Source organism: Neofelis nebulosa, chromosome 8 (genome assembly GCF_028018385.1).
Source record: "Neofelis nebulosa isolate mNeoNeb1 chromosome 8, mNeoNeb1.pri, whole genome shotgun sequence".
Classification (NCBI taxonomy): Eukaryota; Metazoa; Chordata; class Mammalia; order Carnivora; family Felidae; genus Neofelis; species Neofelis nebulosa.
The window spans coordinates 130803126-130821681 of record NC_080789.1 but is presented as its reverse complement, the minus strand read 5'-3'; the positions used below and the strand labels follow the sequence as shown (position 1 = coordinate 130821681).

Sequence of the window (18556 nt, the reverse complement as noted above, 5' to 3'; positions counted from 1 at the left end):
TGCTCAGGTCATGATCTCACGGTTATGAGATCAAGCCCCATGTTGGGCTCGCAATGGGCATGGAGCCTACCCGGGATTCTCTCTGTGCCTCTACCCTGCCCTATTGCGCTCGCTCGTGCTCTCTCTCTCTCTTTCTCTCTAAAAAGAAAAAATATCACTAGGTCTCGTTCTGCAGCTTGTTTTATGGAACACTGTGATTTTGGACTCTGGGTGTGTGTGTGTGTGTGTGTGTGTGTGTGTGCAGATTTATTTCATTCTCTTGAATTGCCCTATAGTGTCTTCTTTTAGAAATACGCCCCTTTTTTCTAATCCATTTCCTTATCCAGTTTGGTTATTTACTGATTTTTTTATCTTAATTGTTATTTTCTTTTACTACATTGTGCTACTACCAATAATATTTCAAACTCAAGTTAACCCTTAAGTTCTGGTTTTTATGAAACTTGCATTTTTTTTCAGCTCTCTCCCCCCCCATATTGCTCTTGAATGTCTGCTTAATGTTGTCATATTTCAGGGCTTTGAAACATCACTATAGTGTCGCTTTTCATCCCAGTAGGCAGTCCTTGATGGAGATGCAGAGCCGTCATGGGGCAAGAACAAGTGACCCTGACCAGCAGGCCTACCTCGCTCAGAGAGGTGAGTCCCGTGTGATTGTTGGTTTTCAGGGCTCCAGGGGATAACTATTCTATGAAGAGAACGCTTGAAGACAATTTCACTACATTCTACAAAATGAATTTCAGATCAGACTGTGAAAAATGTAGCACCCCGCAGTCTTATTTTCACAGTACCCTAATTCTCCATCCATTACAGACTGACTCCAGACACCAGACTCTCTTCGTGCTGGCAGTTAAGGCCTGGCATAGCCTAACTTTTAACCTTCTCCCCCTCGAATTCCCTCAGCTGTTAGCCAACAGAATCGCTCCCTGTTCCTTGAACTCGTCATAGGCTTGCATACCCGCATATACTTCCTTATGTGGCATCCTTCCCTCACACACGTCCCTGTCCCCCTCCTGTCTCTTTCCACTGAACCCCTACCCCATCTGTAAAACCCATTTCAAATACTGTCCCTGTGATTCTAGCAAAATGTAACCTCTCCCTCCTGAATTTCCAAAGTACTCTGTTCCTCTTACAGGACTCATCTGCTATGTTATATTATAATTATCGATGTGTTCTAAATATGCATCTAGACGTTGTATTAAATAAGCTGTCCCAGAACTTGAATCTTCACCCATTACTTGGTGTTATGCACATAATAATGTTAGCATTTACTGAGTTTACTGTGCATAGACACTGTCCTGATCACTTCATACACGTTATTTCTTGTGATCCTCACAAAATTTCATGAGTTATATATTTTCACAGTTCTCCAGAAGACAAGGTTAAACAACCCAGGATCACGAGGTTAGTTAGGGGCTGAACTGGACACGGAAAACCCAAGATTATCTGACTCTTAACCACTACACGCTACCGCATGTAATAAGTTGTCATCTAATTATGTGCCACATCCAGATTTTAGTTGCCTGAGTGAAATCAGTCTTGACACTTACTAACAGTGCTGTATTTATTACATGGTTTTAATACACTGTAGTAATGTTTTGTAATGTATAATAAATCCCTGTGTTGTAGTACATCACTGAAAGGGAAGTATTATCCCGGAGTCTAGATAAGAAAAAAAAAGTATTCAAAGGATTGAAGACTGACAGAGCTGCCACTAAAAAGAATCTGGGTTTAGGATGCCATCCCAAATTTCACATAAAACTGGCTTTTTAACATTTTTTTAATGGTGGACCAGTCTGAGTCCCTTCCATATACCAACCGATTACTGAAACATCACAGTGTCAGCAGCAGCAAGGAAGCAAGCAGGATGTATCGTCACCTGTTCAATCTTGGGGAAATTTCTCTGAGTATCCCTTTCGCCTTCCTTCTTCCCCTGTTCCCCCACCAAAGTTCTTTCATAGGAAAAAAATAAGTTAAAGTAATGTTAGGGGCACCTGGGTGGCTCTGTCGGTTAAGCCTCCAACTTCGGCTCAGGTCACGATCTCGTGGTTTGTGAATTTGAGCCCCGCGTCGGGCTCTGTGCTGACAGCTCCCAGCCTGGAGCCTGCTTCAGATTCTGTGTCTCCCCGTCTCTCGGCCCCTCCCCTGCTCATGCTCTGTCTCTCTCTGTCTCTCAATAATAAATAAATGTTAAAAAAAATTTTTTTAAAGTAATGTTAGAGGTAGTAACTCAGGTTAAAAATCAACCGCATTCACGGGGCATACGTAGAGGTAGCACATAGACCGACATGAACACTAGCCTCAGGCATGTTGAGCGTTGTAGGGTAAAGCTGTGTTCTTCTGTCAAACCTGTGTCTACACTTGAGCACCACCAGACATTTTCTCTAACCTGATTTAAATATCCCAGGAACACCCATCTACCTCTGATATCAAAAGTGCGACATTGTCTTGGGTCCAAAAGGACAGTCTCTTGCATCTGGATTTCTTAGAGGAAGATTTTCCTTGGTCATAATTAAATAAGGCAAATGCCTGTTTATGTTAAAAAAATAACAAAAACAGACATTCTTTGACTTACAGTCCAAAACTCATCGCAAAGTACATGTTTGTTCATGATTTTCCTACTAAGTTTCTTGTCTTCTACAAAGTAATATTCCACAGACTGTCTTCAGATTTTTATCTTAGATTTGTAGCTTCGTAACAAAGCTGCTTAGACAGTAGCTCCTGTTCACTCTCTTTCATCATTGTGGTCATCCGTGGCCAGCAAAGCGTCTGCCCTGGTCTGGGACACTCAGCTGAGCATGAGGGAAGAAATAGGTACAGGCATGGTCAGGTCTGAAGCAGCTGATGGTCTGGTTGGAGAGACAGGATGTGCGCATAAGAAGATGGACGCATAAAACAAGATACGATTTAAGTAATAGAGATGATGCTACTTAAGGTCAGAGGGAAGGATGATCCCTGAGGGCCAGGGCAGCTGAGAAAGGCCTTGAAAAGGCCCGACTTTAAGCTTGACCTTAAAGCTAGGATTTCAGTCAGTACGGTACGAGAATAAAAGGTCAAAGACAAAGGAGTGTGATGGGTTAACAATGAAAAACAAAGTTTATTTTATAGCAAAGAGCAGGAAGGTAGAGGGAACCCGTTAACCACCTCATACGACGGCTCAAGTCTGAGTCTCGAAACCTAGACCAGGACGAAAGGAAAGGCAAAGATGGATGAAATAAAGTTTAAAATGAAGAATCAACAGTCCCCGGTAAGTGGCCTATTGCCCTCCAGAGCAGGGTTTAGCAAACTGCAGCCCACACAAAAAGTTTACTGACTCCTGATCTAGGACCATGAGATCACTAGAAAGATCCATGCTTCTAGAAATCACAGCTTGTGATCAGTATTTCTGTGCAATGGTGTTTCTGAAGTTCACTGAACACAGACTGTCTACCATAGTCTCCATTATTCAATTCAAATAATTGAATTGAATTGAATTGAATTGAAGGTTAAAGGTTACCTCCATGACCAGCCTCCAAAGCAAACACTGAGCGCCGACTGCAAGTTCTGACACCAAAATGGTTTGCACTGGTCCAGAAAGGTCAGATCAAGGAGATGCCCTGGTAGCCAAAAGTCATTTCCAACATCGATTAGTTTGCATGTGGGACCTTCTTAGAGTCAAGGCTTATTTCAAGCATTCTTTAATTTAGACTTGAACCTTGGGCCAGCTCTAAAATTGGACAGAATGACACAACGCATACTTCCCTTCTTTCTCCCCACTCACTTTGCCTGGGCAGCCCTTACATATCCGTAAAACTCCTCCCAGGTGCTGTGGGTCTCACGAGGCGGCCTTTCTGCACAGAGCAGTCTGAGCCCGGTGCCCTTCCCATCCTCCCGCTAACCTGCCTCACGTGGCACAGTGTGGCCCTTCCCTCACACACACCCACTGTCGCTTTTCTCTCTTGAAGTCCCCTTCATCTCTGTACCCCTCTCTTCCACCTCCCAGGTCCTCAGATGCATGGGCGGAATGAACATGGTTATTATCTCTGCTTCTGAGGGGGTTCATAGTGTTCTAGGAAACCTGTGTGCCACTCGTTATTTTCTCCACCTTCTCTCCTCTTGAGCTCATATCCTTATGTATCTTGTTTCTTCTCTCAAATATTCCTGTTTGTATTAGAACTTGTCTTGTTCTGTACCTAGAACTGAAACCACGTATTATCACATACTAAAAACCTGGACTAGAGCCCAAAACCTACAGCAGTAGGATAGCAGGTACTATGTGGGCACATTTTCTGTGTGTGTGTAGATTTCTTAAGTTAAAGACCCCCCAAAAAACCTGTATTCCCTCCCCATTGGGTACCAATTGCCAAGTTTAATGGATGTTAAAATTAATTGTCTGTTATTAAAATCAAACAAACAAAGCCACTTGCAACATGGAAGAAATGGAATAGCATTTCATTCAATGCTTATTCTCAGGAGACGAGGATACCAACTGGAGGCAGCAGCAACAGCGGAATATTCCAATTCATTCGTGCCCCAAATGTGGAGAAGTCCTGCCTGACATAGACACGCTACAGATCCATGTTATGGACTGCATCATTTAAGTGTTCATACCCTACTTCCCCCAAACTGTTGGTAAATATCAGATTTTTTCCTCCAAGAGTTATGCTTCTGTGTTATTTGTTTTCACTCAGACATTTTGCCTCATTATGCTTATTTTAGGAGGAAGAAAATCAATATGCCCTAAGTAGGACATTTTTTTGTGGATTTCCTTAGAATCCTTAACGTGCCACTCTTGTGATAGATTCTTTATTTTTGAGGGGGTTCCATGTATGTGAGCTGAACTGTTCATGCAGTTAATAAGTGTGTGACATCATGGGACAGGGTAAATATAACCAACGGAAGAGGCCTCACAGATGAACATTGAGAACCTTTTAAGGAGGCAGGAAAAATGAAGTGGCTACAGATTTAATCAAGAAAAGTCATCTTTGGAGGTTTTGAAAAATAAATTGTTATTTTTCTTGATTTAAGACACATTTATATGGGGTTGTGTGTATGTTGTAGTTTTATTGCAGCCACAGTAATTGTACCAAAGGTGATAATGGCTCTTTTCATATGAGCACTGTGGGCTCTTACTGGATCATCCAGACAAGTGACAATATATCGGTATATGTGAGGTACATACATCAGGTTCACTGGTTTCATTGTGCTGCAGGTATATGGATTTGTACAGTAGTTTATTAATTTCTAAAATAGAACAGCTGTCTTTTGATTTTCCTGGATCAAGCTGTATACTCATTATCACAGAAATAGGTATTGTAAAATACAATCTTGCTTTTGAATCTTTCACATCGTTCATATATGATTGGCCAATTTCATAGGCTGTATTTTTCCATATTCAGCTTCAGAGAGGCTTAATACTTATTCATATCTGTTTTGCTAAGTCTATGAATATATACAAATCCCTTTACTAGAGGCTAGTATTTGTTGTTTGAATTAAAAATTATTCTTGCTAAGGAGGTGAAAAGATAGAGATTTGCTGTATTTTGTAAATCTACAGTTTACTGAGATTAGCTAATACTGGGCCAGTCATAAAAGTAAACAGTGTCCTTGCGTGTCTATATCCTAGAACGTTTAGAAGAAAATTAGGCGAACTTGATTTAATACACACACACACACGTGTGTGTGTGTGTGTGTGTACATCTGTGTTTTTTAAACCAGGAATCAAAACTGCTAATTCTGTCTTCATGCCAAGAGACCACACTGCACAGATTCACTAATAACTGAGATTCCCCCATGTCAGTCCACAGAGAATGCTTCTTAAAGACATTTCTAAAATAACCATGAAATTCTCATTTTTAATTTCTTATTTATCGTTTCTAGTTTAAACTTTTTTCCTTACTATTTTATATTAGAGGAAATAGATTTCAACAGTATCTTAAATAGAAAAGCAACCCAAATGGTTTCACGTTTAATTTAAGAGACTATCCTTTTATGTTGTTCAAGTAAACATATTAAGCTGATCCCAACCCTGAAGTAACAGTGTGAGGGGGCTTCTTAAACCTGTGATCAAATTGTCTGCTGGATAATTAAAAGGATTACAAAAGGCTAGTTCAAAAAGTCACCTTAAATTAAAGCTCCTCTACTGAGGGAATCAAACAGTTTGGTAAACAGTTTGTAAACTCTGTTCATGCCTTCTCTAAATAATTAGTCCCTTCGGAGGCCTGGTTCCATGTCACCAGGTAATGACACCTCATGAGAATGTTGGCCCCTCTTCTGGGGCCAGCTCTACCATGTTCTCCAAGTGTGGCTGACTGGGAGCAACAGAAAAATGGGAACTGGAAAGAGATAGGAACAAGCCAATGAAAATTTTATACCTAACTAATTTCATAATATTGATCCTTCAAATATTGTATTTTAAAGACATTTTGATCTAGTCTGGCCTATAAGGAGCTTAAAAGTCATCACTTCCGTCCTTGTAACAAGAAAAAGACTGGACAAACTCACAATCATCAACTCTCTTTAAATCCCTCAGAGAACTGAAGTCACAGGGCAAACCACTGCCCAGAAATTAGAGAGACAGTCAGGTACAAAGAGTCTCAGATTTTACCAGATCAGGGTCTCAGGAGCAGAAAGCACAATAAGAGTCAGCATCTGAGTAGGAGAACTTAAACTGTAATTGAAGAATTGCCAAAGGCTTGGTGTGGACAAACTTGAGAATTAAAAACGCTAGCAGGAGTCCATTCTTAAGAGGCCCCCACACTCGTGCGAGTTTTAACTCCAGGAGCTCTAGGAGCTCCTCACAGTGAATATTTCTGAAAATTCTCCCCTGCTTTTTAGGAGGAGGAGGGGGAAAGTAGCCATTTTGAAATACACCGCGTTCTCTGTTCTTCTTAGGAAGGCCTTCCCTCAGGGGAAACTGTTTTACCAGAGTCTAACCTTGTTGGGACATTATCAGAGCCTCACTGACCTGGGGGAAAGGAAATACCCAACTCCAGCCCCCTCTACTTTTACTCCTCTCACCTAGAGGAGAAAAAAGTCCGAGAAGCACTTGTAAAGGTCACCCCCTAGAGGCAGAGCTCAGTAAAAGACCGAAACCTCATCACAGGACTGCGGAACTCTTCTCCCCCACACATACCTTCTTACCACATCAACAAGGTGCCTGCATAATAACGAGATTACAACTGGAAGAATTCATATTTGGCTTTACTTAAGAAAAAGTATATAGGGAAATCCGAAGACAACAAAGGAGACAAAACAAGGACAGCAGAGGAAATTTCAGCCTGTGACATCTACAGCTGCAGCAGGCAGTAAACACAGTCCAGCTCTTAGCCAGGTAAACGTAAAACCTCACACTATAGACTCACTTACCTCAGTTCCTTTTACTTGCTACATCACTTCCATTTTTCAACAAGAAATTATACTGCATACTAAAAAACAAAACACAGTTTGAAAAGATGGAACAAGCATCAGAACCAGACTCATAGGATGATTATAAGATTGGAAATTGAAAACAACTATGATTACTACCCTAAAGGCTCTAATGAAAAGAGTGACAACATGTAGGAACAGAGGGGTACTATAAGCAGAGAGATGGAAACCCTAAGAAAAAATCAAGTGGAAATACTAGAAATCAAAGAAACTGTAACAGAAATGAAGAATTCCTTTGATGGGCTCATCAACAGACTGAACATGGCTGAGGAAAAAAAAAAAACCTGTGTACTTGAAGCAATGTCAACAGAAACTTTCAAAACTGAAATGCAAAGAGAAAAAAGAATGCAAAACAACAGAATATCTGAGAATTGTGGGGAAAAAATTTTAAATGTAATATATGTGCAATGAGAATATCAGAATGAAAAGAAAGAAGCTGGGTGAAGTAATTATGGCTGAGAATTTTGAAGAATTAATGACAGACACAAAATTACAGATCATGAAGATCAGAGATCATCAAGCAGGTTAAATGCCAGAAAAAAATCTTCACCTAGGTATACCATATTCAAATTACAGAAAATCAAAGGCAAAGAGAAAATCTTGAAAGAAGACAGAAAGAAAGAAAATCTTATCTGTAGAGGAACTAGGATAAGAAATATATCAGACCTTTAGAAACCATGCAAGCAGGAAGAAAGGAGTGAAATATTTCGAATGTTGAGAGAGAACACCCACCAACATATAGTTCTGTGTCCATGGAAATTTTCTTCAAAAGTGAAGGAGAAATAGACTTTCGTAATAGACAAAAGTTTATGGAATTTGTTGCCAATTTCTGCTTCATAAGAAATGTTAAAAGTTCTGCAGAGAAAATGAAAGTCACATGGGTCAGAAACTGAGGTCTATGTAAAGAAAGGACAATCATTAGAGAAACAATAAATGAAGATAAAATCTTTTGTTTCCTGTATTCTTAATTGATCTAACAGATTAACAGTTTGTTCAAAATAAAAGTAGCCACGTGTATTCAGTGATTATAGCTAATGGATCAATGAAATGAATAACAGCAATGTTATAAGGGATGGGAGCAGGGGAAGTGGGATACTCTGTTACAAAGTATTTCCACTCCCCATGAAGTGGTACAGTGTTCCAGGAAAGCGCACTTGGATTAGTAGTTAATGTACATTGCAAACTCCAGTGCAACCACTGAAAAAAAAATATTAAAGAAGTATAATTGATACACTAAGAAAGGAGAGAAATGGAATAACATAAAATGTTAAGTTAAAAGCAGAAAATCCAGAAATAGAGTGAAAGACAATAGAAGAAACAAAAAACAATGGTAAGAATAGAAAACAGTAACAAATATGGTAGATATTAATCCAGTTATAGCAATACTCACTTTAGACATCCTCTAATATATACTCTAAAAATACCAATGAAAAGACAGAAATTGTCAGAGTGGATTAAAAAAAACAAAAACAAAAACAAGATTCACCTATATGCCGTCTATAAGAAACCCACTTTAAATATAAAGACACATATAGATTAAAAACAAAGAGAGGGAGAAAGAAATAGTATGCTAACACTAATTAAAAGAAAGTGGGATAACTGTTAATTTAAAGAAGACTTCAAAGCAAGGAGAGTTGTCAGGGTTAAAAAGGGACATTACAAAATGATAACGAGGTCAATTCTCTAAGAAACATAACAATCCTTAACATATATGAACCTAACAACAGAGCACCATAATACATAAGGCAAAAAGTGATAGAAGTGCAAGGAAAAAAATAGATGAAGAGTTAAAGAATTCAAAATCTGTCCATCAGCAATTAATAGACCCACTGCAGAATATGCATTTTTCTCAAGTTCATGGAGAACATTCACCATGATAGACCACATTCTGAGCCATAAAACACAGCTTAACAAATTGAAAACAACAACAAGTATACACAGTATGCTGTCATACTACAATGAAATTAAACTGGAAATCAAAAACAAAGATAACTAGAAACGCTCAAAGAATATTTGGAGATTAAACACACTTGTAAATACTATGTGGGCCAAGGAATACTCAAGAGAGCTTTAAATACACTTTAAATGAAATGAAAATATAACACAAAGTTTGTGGAATGAAGTGAAAGCCATGCTTAGCAGGAAGTGTACAGCATTGAATGAAAGATCTAAAATCAGTAATCAAAGCTTCCACAGTAAAAAACTAGAAAAGGAATGGCAAATTAAACACAAAAGAAGCAGAAGAAAATAAATAATAAAAATGAGAACATAAATCAGTGAAATTCAAACCAGGAAATCAACAGAGAAAATTAATGAAACTGAAAGGTGGTTCTTTGAAATGATCAACAAAATCAACAAAAAGCCTCTAGCTAGTTAAGAAAACAGAAGACACAAATTACCAATATCAGTATAACAGCAATGAGCAGTTGGAACTTTAAAAACATAAATAACACTTATGTTAGTACAAAAAAATTAAATACTTAGGTATAAATCTAACAAAATATGTATAAGATCTGATGAAAGAAATCAAAGAACTAAATAAATGGAGAGATCATGTTCATGTATTGTCAAGATGTCATTTTCTCCCAACTTAATCTACAGATTCAATACAATCCCAGTTAAAATCCCAAAAAGTTATTTTGTGGTTATTGAAAAAGTGATTCTAAAAGTCTATATAGAGACACAAGAGGCCCAGAATAGCCAACATAATACTGAAGAAGAACAAAGTTGGAGGACAGTTATTACCCACTTTAAGACTTACTCTCAAGCTACAGGAATCAAGATTGTGGTATTGGTGAAAGAATAAACAATTATATCAATGGAGCAGAATAGACAGCCCAGAAATAGACCCAGATAGTCAACTGGTCTTTGATAAAGAAAAAAAGGCAATTCAATGGAGAAAGGATAGTATTTTTAACAAGTGATGCTGGAACAAAAAGTGGACATCCACATGCAACAAAATGAATCTAGACACAGACCTTAGACCTTTCACAAAAATTAACTCAAGCCACAGACTGGAAGTAAATCTTTACAAAGCATATCTGAAAGATGACTGATACCAAAATATACAAAGAATTTTTAAAACTTAACAATAAGAAAGCAACTAAATTTAAAAATGGGCAAAAGATAACAGATACCTCCTCAAAGAAGATGTACAGTTGGTAAATAAACACATTAAAAGATGCTCAACATGTCATTAGGGAATTTCAAATTTAAACAGTAAGACACTACCACACACTTATTAAAATGGCTAAAATCCAAAACACTGACAATACCAAATGCTGGAGAAGATGTGGAATAACAGGAACTCTCATTCATTGGTGGTGGAAATGCAGAATGGTACTTTGGGAAGGCAGCTGGGTGGTTTCTTGCAAAACAAAGTGTACAATCCTTGGTATCTACCCAAATGAATTGAAAACTTATGTCCACACAAAACCTGTGCATGAATGTTTATGATAGCTTTATTTGTGATTGCCCAAACTTGGAAGCAACCAAGATTTTCATCAATAGATAAATGCATAAATATGTATGGTACATCCATACAATGGACTATGATTCAGCACTAAAAAGAACTAAGTTATCAAACTGCAAAAAGACACGGAGGAACTTGAAATGCATATTGCTAAATGAAAGAAGCCAGTCTGAAAAGCCTACATGCTATATGATTTGAACTGTATGATACTCTAGAAAAGTTAGAACTATGGAGACAAAATTACTGGTTACCAGGGATTAGGTGGAGGAAGGGATGAATAGGTGAGAGCACACAGGATTTTTAGGGCAGTTAAACTATTCTGCATGATACCGTGATGGTGGATAAATTTGTCAAAATCCATTGTATGACATAAAAGTTAACCCTAATGTAAACTGTGGACTTCAGTTTAAAATAATGTATCGGGGCACCTGGGTGGCTCAGTCGGTTGAGTGTCCGACTTCGGCTCAGGTCATGATCTCATGGTTCATGGGTTCAAGCCCTACATCAGGCTCTGAGCTGACAGCTGAGAGCCTGGAGCCTGCTTCAGATTCTGTGTCTCCCTCTCTCTCTCTGTCCCTCCCCCACTTGCGCTCTGTCTCTGTCTCTCTCAAAAATAAACATAAAAAATTTAAAAAAACAATGTACCAATATTGGCTTATCAGTTGTAACAAATGTCCCATACTAGTGCAAGATGTTAATAATAGGAGAAATTGTGTGTGGAAGGGGCTTTATGGGAACTTTTTTCTTTGCACTCAATTTTTCTGTAATCCTAAACCTGTTCTAAAAAAATAAAGTCCATTATTTTCTAAAAAATGAAAAAATTAACTTTGAGAGGATTATCTAATATGAACCTAAAATGTATTGTGTGTGTCATAAAATCAAGATTCTTGTGAAGATTGGCTAACACTTCCATTTGACCCATAATGAAAGGGGTGACTTGGAATTGCTTTCAATGAAATAAATGTATTTTGCCATCATTAATTCAATGGAGGAAAGCTGATACAACAGCCAGTTGCAGCTTTTAAGTGTAACAGGACTCAAGTATATGAACCAATGTTCAAATGTCTTAGTAGAACAATGGAAGATACCAAAACTGCTTTGCTATGAAAAGCAAATAAAACATAGAAATAATTTTACAGTCGGTTGAATCCTTTGATTTACATCATTCGTCATTTTAAAAATTACTGAGATAACATTACATACTCTCGTTATAAGTATGTTAGTCATCGGTGAGTAATTTAAGTGGTATTTTGTTCTGGCCAAGTAATTGCAAAGATGCAAAATGTAATACAAAAAGTTTTTATTCAGGGGCGCTTGGGTGGCTCAGTCAGTTAAGTGACTGACTCTTGATTTCAGCTTAGGTCATCATCTCACGGTTTATGAGTTCAAGCCCCACACTGGGCTCTGCCCTGGCAGCATGGAGCCTGTTTGAGGTTCTTTCTCTCTCTCTCTGCCCCTCCCCTGCTCTCTCGCTCTCTCTCAAAATAAATATTTTTAAAAATTTTTTTAAACAAAAAACAAAAAGTATTCAGAAACTCTCTCAGTAGGCTGATGGATTTATGTAGCAATGTTGGCTTTTAAATATAAGGAGTCATAATTACAGGTAAAATTTATTTTACAAATATATGTATTATATTTTGTTGTTGTTGTTTGCTGGGTTATAAACCCAGCAAAATCAAGGAAAAAATGTGTTCAACAATCTTATGAATTAATTAAAACCAGCAAGGCTGGTTTGAGTAGTGTTTAAAGTAACCTCTAGGTTGATTGAAAAGCAATAGACATTTATTTGCATAACAGAGACAGTAACCTGTTAACAAAATCAAGGAGGTGGGGTTCCCTCTCTCTCTAAGTAGAGGGTTCCCTCTGAGCAAGGATCACATTTTTCTTAGTACAGAATCTTTGTCCAGACAAATTCCAGTTTGGGATAAGACTTAGAGAGTTCTGCATGTATAGCAAGGAAGATACGAAGGCAGATGTAAACAGACGTCGGCAGGAGGGAAATGGTGCTGGAGGGGCTTTAGAAACAGACTATTACTCCCAGTAAGAAGGTCTGATTTTCTGATTTTGAAGAGCACTGCCTGCCAGGCCTCAGGATGGAGGAGGTGATTTAATGGTCTGGTGCATAACCAGGTAGACATACTCGAGGATATTGTGCTTTTACCATCACTGTTTTGGAGAACTCGTGTGTACTCGCTAAACCACACCCCAGACCTACATGAAGCCCTGCATGTCCCACTGGCTTCGGTCACAGGGCCAAAGGCACCTGCTGAAATCTACACCATTGCCTCAGACTGAGCTCGCCATCTCCCCACTGTCCACGGCAACCTCCTCCTGGGCACTCCAGTCCCTTCCCATAATTCTGCCAGGTGCCCAAGTGATGCCAACCTGGCCATCGTCCTCTCCTTTTCCTGCAAAAAGTAACTTTCTTTGGCCAGTTACCAAAGCAGAGAGGGTTTCCTTCATAATGTCTTTCCCACTGGCCTCTTCCCTTGAACTCCCACAGTCTGGGAGTGTCACGATCTTTGGCCAGGCTTCTCTACCTCCACTTTCTGGTATATTCAGTTCCTGAGCACCTGTCTTTTAGCTTACTGTCCCTAAGCAGCATTAGAAAAGTAGCAAGAATAGAAGTTAATACACTTTTATTTAATTTTCTAAAGTTTATTTATTTTGAGAGAGAGAGTGAGAGAGAACAGGGGGAGGGGCAGAGAGAGAGAAAGAGAGAGAATCCCAAGCAATGGAGGGCTCGAACTCATACCTGCACTGAAACCAAGAGTCAGATGCTTAACTGATTGAGCCACCCAGGCACCCTGAGGTTAATACACATTTATGTTTACATATGCTGGGCACACTATGTGTTTTCAAGCTTTGGTCATTAATCTTCACAATGCCCTATGAAATAACTGTCAGTATCCCTGTTTGGCACATGAGTAAGTGGGGGCACTGTGAGGTTAAGTAATTTACCCGAGGTTGCACAGTTAGCATGGGGCAGGAGGTTAAAAACCATGCAGTCTTAATTCACTCAAGTCTAAGCACTAGGCCACTCCTTTCCTCGTTACATCTACCTGCTTCCCGCACCTGCTCACAAACTCACTGCCCATAGAATATCGCTCTTGACCTGTTCATCTTCCACATGATTTGTTTGATCTGCTTCTTTTAATGTTTTGACCCCATCTGTCTGTTCCCTCCTGTCCAGCAAGATTGGTGCTCGTTGGTCGTCACCTTATGTCATTTATATTTTATACATATGTCACATCTCCCAACTTGGAGTGTAAATTCCTAGAATATGGGCCACATCTCTGTCCAACATCATGTACACTTGAGGCAGTGATTATGGCTGATAACCAGTGTGTGAAAATGTACTGGAAATCCTCATTTGATCCTTCCTAAAATAGCCTCTATTCCACGTTCTGCCAATATCAGCACTTTCCAGAGGAAGAAACTCGCCCTCAAATGCTAAATGATTGGTTAAGGAGCAAATACTCCACTCGATTTTTTTTTTCTTTCTGTAACATTTATTGTGTGCCGGCCACCAGCAGCAGGAGGGAAGACAGAGAAGAGATAGAAAGATGAACAAGACACAGTTCCCTTGTCTCCAGATGCTGACATCATGGTGAGAAGAAGCATAAGAGGTCCACGATTAGGATGGTGTGGAAAGTTCTATGTAGCCTCCTACTCCTGAGTTCTAGGAAGCACTGAGTAGCAATGCTTAGTCCAAAGGGCTAAGATTCCCAAAGGAGGTGATGCCTGCATTGAGGTTGGTTGGATAAGTAGGAGCTGATTCAGTGTTTGAAGCTTTGGAAGCAGAGAGGTCTGCATGTACAAAGGCTCTGAGGCATGCCAGAGCCTGGAATATTTAGGAAGAGGAAGTTGCAGGTCAGCGTGGCTGGAAGAAAGACTGATTCCATGGAGAAAGAAAAGAGCTGAGGTTAGTGGAAAAGTAGGCAGGACTCAGGTCTGTAAGTCAAGTCCTTGAATGGCAAGAAGTTTGGAATTACAGGAACTGAGGAGCTGTTGATGAATTTTGTTCAGGGAACATCCAGGCCAAGATGATGTTGTAATTGGGAGCAATAAGGGAAATGGATTGGAGGTGAGTGAGATCAGATAGGGACTAGTTAGAAGTAAAAAACAGAGAGGTGACCAGGGGTCAGGGAGGGTCACAGAAGTGAAGATGGAGAAGAGGGGGTGGGCTCAGGAGATGTGAGAGATGATCTGGAAGACAGGGTGAGTGGACACAGAGAATGCGCAACTCCGGCAGGGGTGATGAGGGAGGTACTGAGCCATAGGGCCCAATGGCATTCTGGGGGAGGAGGCTGGAGCCCGCTAACTTCTCCCTCTGCTTTTCCCTTTCTTGTTTTGTGATATGTTTTAGAGGCTCACGCATGATTCTGATGCCCTCTAAAGTTTTAGAGGGGCGCCTGGGTGGCGCAGTCGGTTAAGCGTCCGACTTCAGCCAGGTCACGATCTCGCGGTCCGTGAGTTCGAGCCCCGCGTCGGGCTCTGGGCTGATGGCTCGGAGCCTGGAGCCTGTTTCCGATTCTGTGTCTCCCTCTCTCTCTGCCCCTCCCCCGTTCATGCTCTGTCTCTCTCTGTCCCAAAAATAAATAAAAAACGTTGAAAAAAAAAATTAAAGTTTTAGAACCACTGCTATAGAAAGACGCAGTGGCCACATGAGACCGGACACAGAACGGTGGGTCCCACCCTCAGGGTTTCTGATTCAGTAGGTCTGGTGCGGAGGGTGAACATGTGATTTCTCACAGGTTCCCCGGTGCTGCTGAAGCTGCTGCTCCGGGGACCAGATTTTGAGAACCCCTGCTGTATCACATTGATATCTGCCATTTCCCTTCTTAAAACTGCTCCCTTGGCATCCTGTGCCATCTTTTTCTTACAGGCCCACCCCTTACACTGGGGCAAGAATACAGAGATCCTGTGTGTGAAGTTTTAAAGTTTAGAGATCAAGCTACCAGTCTCCTCAGAGTTTCCCGCAGAAAAATGGCATCCTGAGAAGTGGGCCCAGCCCTGTAAACCCTGCTTCTCCTCCCATGTAGACTCCGTTCTGTGCGGCACTTGGGCGCCATCTCTCTCCAAATGTGCGGACACCCCTGCCCGCTATTCAAGTCCCTCTACCTGCCCAGCCACCACCAAAGAGCTACCCCATAGACAGAGGGATCCGCCCTCAAAGGACAACCTGGGGAAGAGGCCACGCAGGACCTCAAAGCCGCCTCAGTGCAATCCCAGGGTCCCAGGACCTAGAGCTTTGGCTACCAGGAGTTGCCCAGGATTTGGGTGAGCCTCGCCCTGTGGGGAGGGACACAGCGAGAGGACGACCGGCACAGGGACACGAGGAGGTCAGGCCCAGACTTAGGGCCAAGAGTGACACTGCTTTCCTGACCACACTCCAGCTGCACCTGCCCACCTTCTCTCATTGGCCCAGAAGTCTGTGCCCCCAGGGCGCTGGCCTTCTACACTGGAGGTTCTTTATCTGAAGGGGTGTCATTGGGAAGACATGTGAATCCCCTCAGAAGGTACACAAAATCTCGAATGTACGAGTGTCCATTTTTCTTGGGGGAAAAAAGAAACCATTTTCATTCTGTTCTCAAAGGGGTCGGTGATCACGCTTTGCCAGAAGGGTAAGAGCCTGCGGTACAGACCTCTCCTTTGAATCCCAGATCTGCAGATCAAGCTTTTCTAAATCAGCGTCTTTCATACCTCATTCTGAAAGCGAAAACCAAGTCTGTCTTCTCCCCTAAACCTCTTCAGTGCTGCCCATGTTCTCTACTTCAGTGCATTGCCTCAGAAAAACACCCTGGGGGGGCGCCTGGGTGGCGCAGTCGGTGAAGCGTCCGACTTCAGCCAGGTCACGATCTCGCGGTGCGTGAGTTCGAGCCCCGCGTCAGGCTCTGGGCTGATGGCTCGGAGCCTGGAGCCTGTTTCCGATTCTGCGTCTCCCTCTCTCTCTGCCCCTCCCCCGTTCATGCTCTGTCTCTCTCTTTCCCAAAAATAAATAAAAAACGTTGAAAAAAAAAAAAAAAAGAAAAACACCCTGAACTCCTTTCTGTGTTTTCTGCCTCCCTCCCTTCCACCAGTGGGTCCAGAATCTACCCTAATCCTTTCTCTTTTTAAAATTTTTTTTTTTTAACGTTTATTTATTTTTGAGACAGAGCATGAACAGGGGAGGGGCAGAGAGAGAGGGAGACACAGAATCTGTAACGGGCTCCAGGCTCCGAGCTGCCAGCACAGAGCCCGACGCGGGGCTCGAACCCACGGACCGTGAGATCATGACCTGAGCCGAAGTCGGCCGCTTAACCGACCGAGCCCCCCAGGCACCCCTCTAATTCTTTCTCAAACTCACCGCTGTGCTAATTCCAGTAATACTTTCTTGATCCCTCGTTGGACGAAAACTTGAGGGCTTAGACCAGTATTGTTTTCTACTTCTTGGCACGGCTTTGGGTGCACAGTGGACCTGGAAAGTCAAGTTGAAGAAAAGAACTTTGGAAAACAAATCAGAATTGGTCCAGGAATGTCCGCGTCATGGCTAGTAAGTCTGTGATGAACCTTCGCAATTAGGTGTAGTGATGCGTTTAAAAGTTCCTTTTGTCAGTTTGATTACACTGGTGCTAACATTACTGTTAATTTTTCAACACTAGCAGCTCTCAAAAGTGGTATTATTTCCATTCCTGGGTCAATATAATAAGCTCAGATAATAAGGAGCATTAATACTTCATTAGCACACACCCAAAAAAATCAATGTAGATGGTATCTGGGCTGTTTATTTTCATCATCCTAAAGCTGATTTTAGTTTTTATGAAAACGAAGGCAAACACAATGGATAGAGAGATACCATCTTATATGAAATAATTGGCGCGGGGTGGGAGGGCGGGAATACAGGGCCTGAATAGTGCCTGTTAAAAGGGGGAAAAGACTTAAAATGGTCATTTGCTCCATCAAAAACTCTTCCGCTTTGAATCCTTTTAAATTATGTATAAGCTAAATAGAATTGTGCATTTAGAAAGGGCAGTTCTCAGAATTATGTACAAACACCATTTTTAGAATGTAAATCCCCCCCCCCCAAAATCTGAATTTTACTAAAAAATGTTCTGTGAAAAATACGACCTCCTAACAAGTTAGTCCGACACAAGCTACAATTCTCCAATTCTCTGGATCACGAATACCTTTGGAAAACTCGTTTCCACTGCCTCAAAGAATGTCCCCTAGACCTTAGGTCTCATTTCACAGATGGTGAAGCAGAAGCCCAAAGGGAGAAGTTAGTTCCCCAAGGTCAGGCAGAGTTCAAAGCGAACCAGAGTTTTGATTTTGAGTCCAGTCATCTCAGTGGAACACAAGACGTTGTTAAATAATCATCCAGCACGTTCGGTCAGACTTCTCTAGGATCAGTCCTACCACAGGACATTTGTGAGGGCAGGAGAAACGTTTGCAATGTGCTTCCGGTTTAAGCGTCTCTGTGCAGGCCTCTCGGCCTCAAGCGTTACCTTCCGCCTGGCTTCGTAGAAAGGAGTGGATGACAGTCCGGGATAGTGTCTGGAATTCAGTTCCGACCTCCTGTAAAAATACCCTCCAGGAACACTTAAACTTCCAAGCGCTGGGAGGCACCACAACACCACTTTATCTAAAGGAGCGCAGGACGTCACCGACCGGAAGTCTTCTTGACCCCAACAAAGAGGGCGC

At 41.2% G+C, this 18556-nt stretch overlaps 1 protein-coding gene and 1 long non-coding RNA gene across 9 annotated transcripts in view; one reads left to right on the top strand and one right to left on the bottom strand.

The window, feature by feature from the left end:
- The window catches only part of OPTN (optineurin), a 39933-nt gene extending 35303 nt beyond the window's left edge, over positions 1–4630 (top strand). For 5 of the 8 annotated variants that reach the window (XM_058681874.1, XM_058681869.1, XM_058681872.1 and 2 more), the window contains exons 13-15: positions 551–633; positions 1360–1398; positions 4447–4630. In XM_058681874.1, coding sequence (XP_058537857.1) covers positions 551–633; positions 1360–1398; positions 4447–4574 — 250 coding nt within the window. In that variant the 3' untranslated portion in view covers positions 4575–4630. The remainder of the gene's footprint in view (positions 1–550; positions 634–1359; positions 1399–4446) is intronic. The other 3 variants (XM_058681873.1, XM_058681876.1, XM_058681875.1) reach the window with 3 other exon arrangements.
- Positions 590–18513, bottom strand: LOC131483582 (uncharacterized). Its single transcript, XR_009247781.1, has 4 exons — positions 18361–18513; positions 17223–17333; positions 1060–2843; positions 590–696 (listed from the first exon to the last, which is right to left on the bottom strand). It is a non-coding gene; the product is annotated as an uncharacterized LOC131483582 (long non-coding RNA).
- Between the last annotated feature and the right edge of the window lie 43 nt (positions 18514–18556).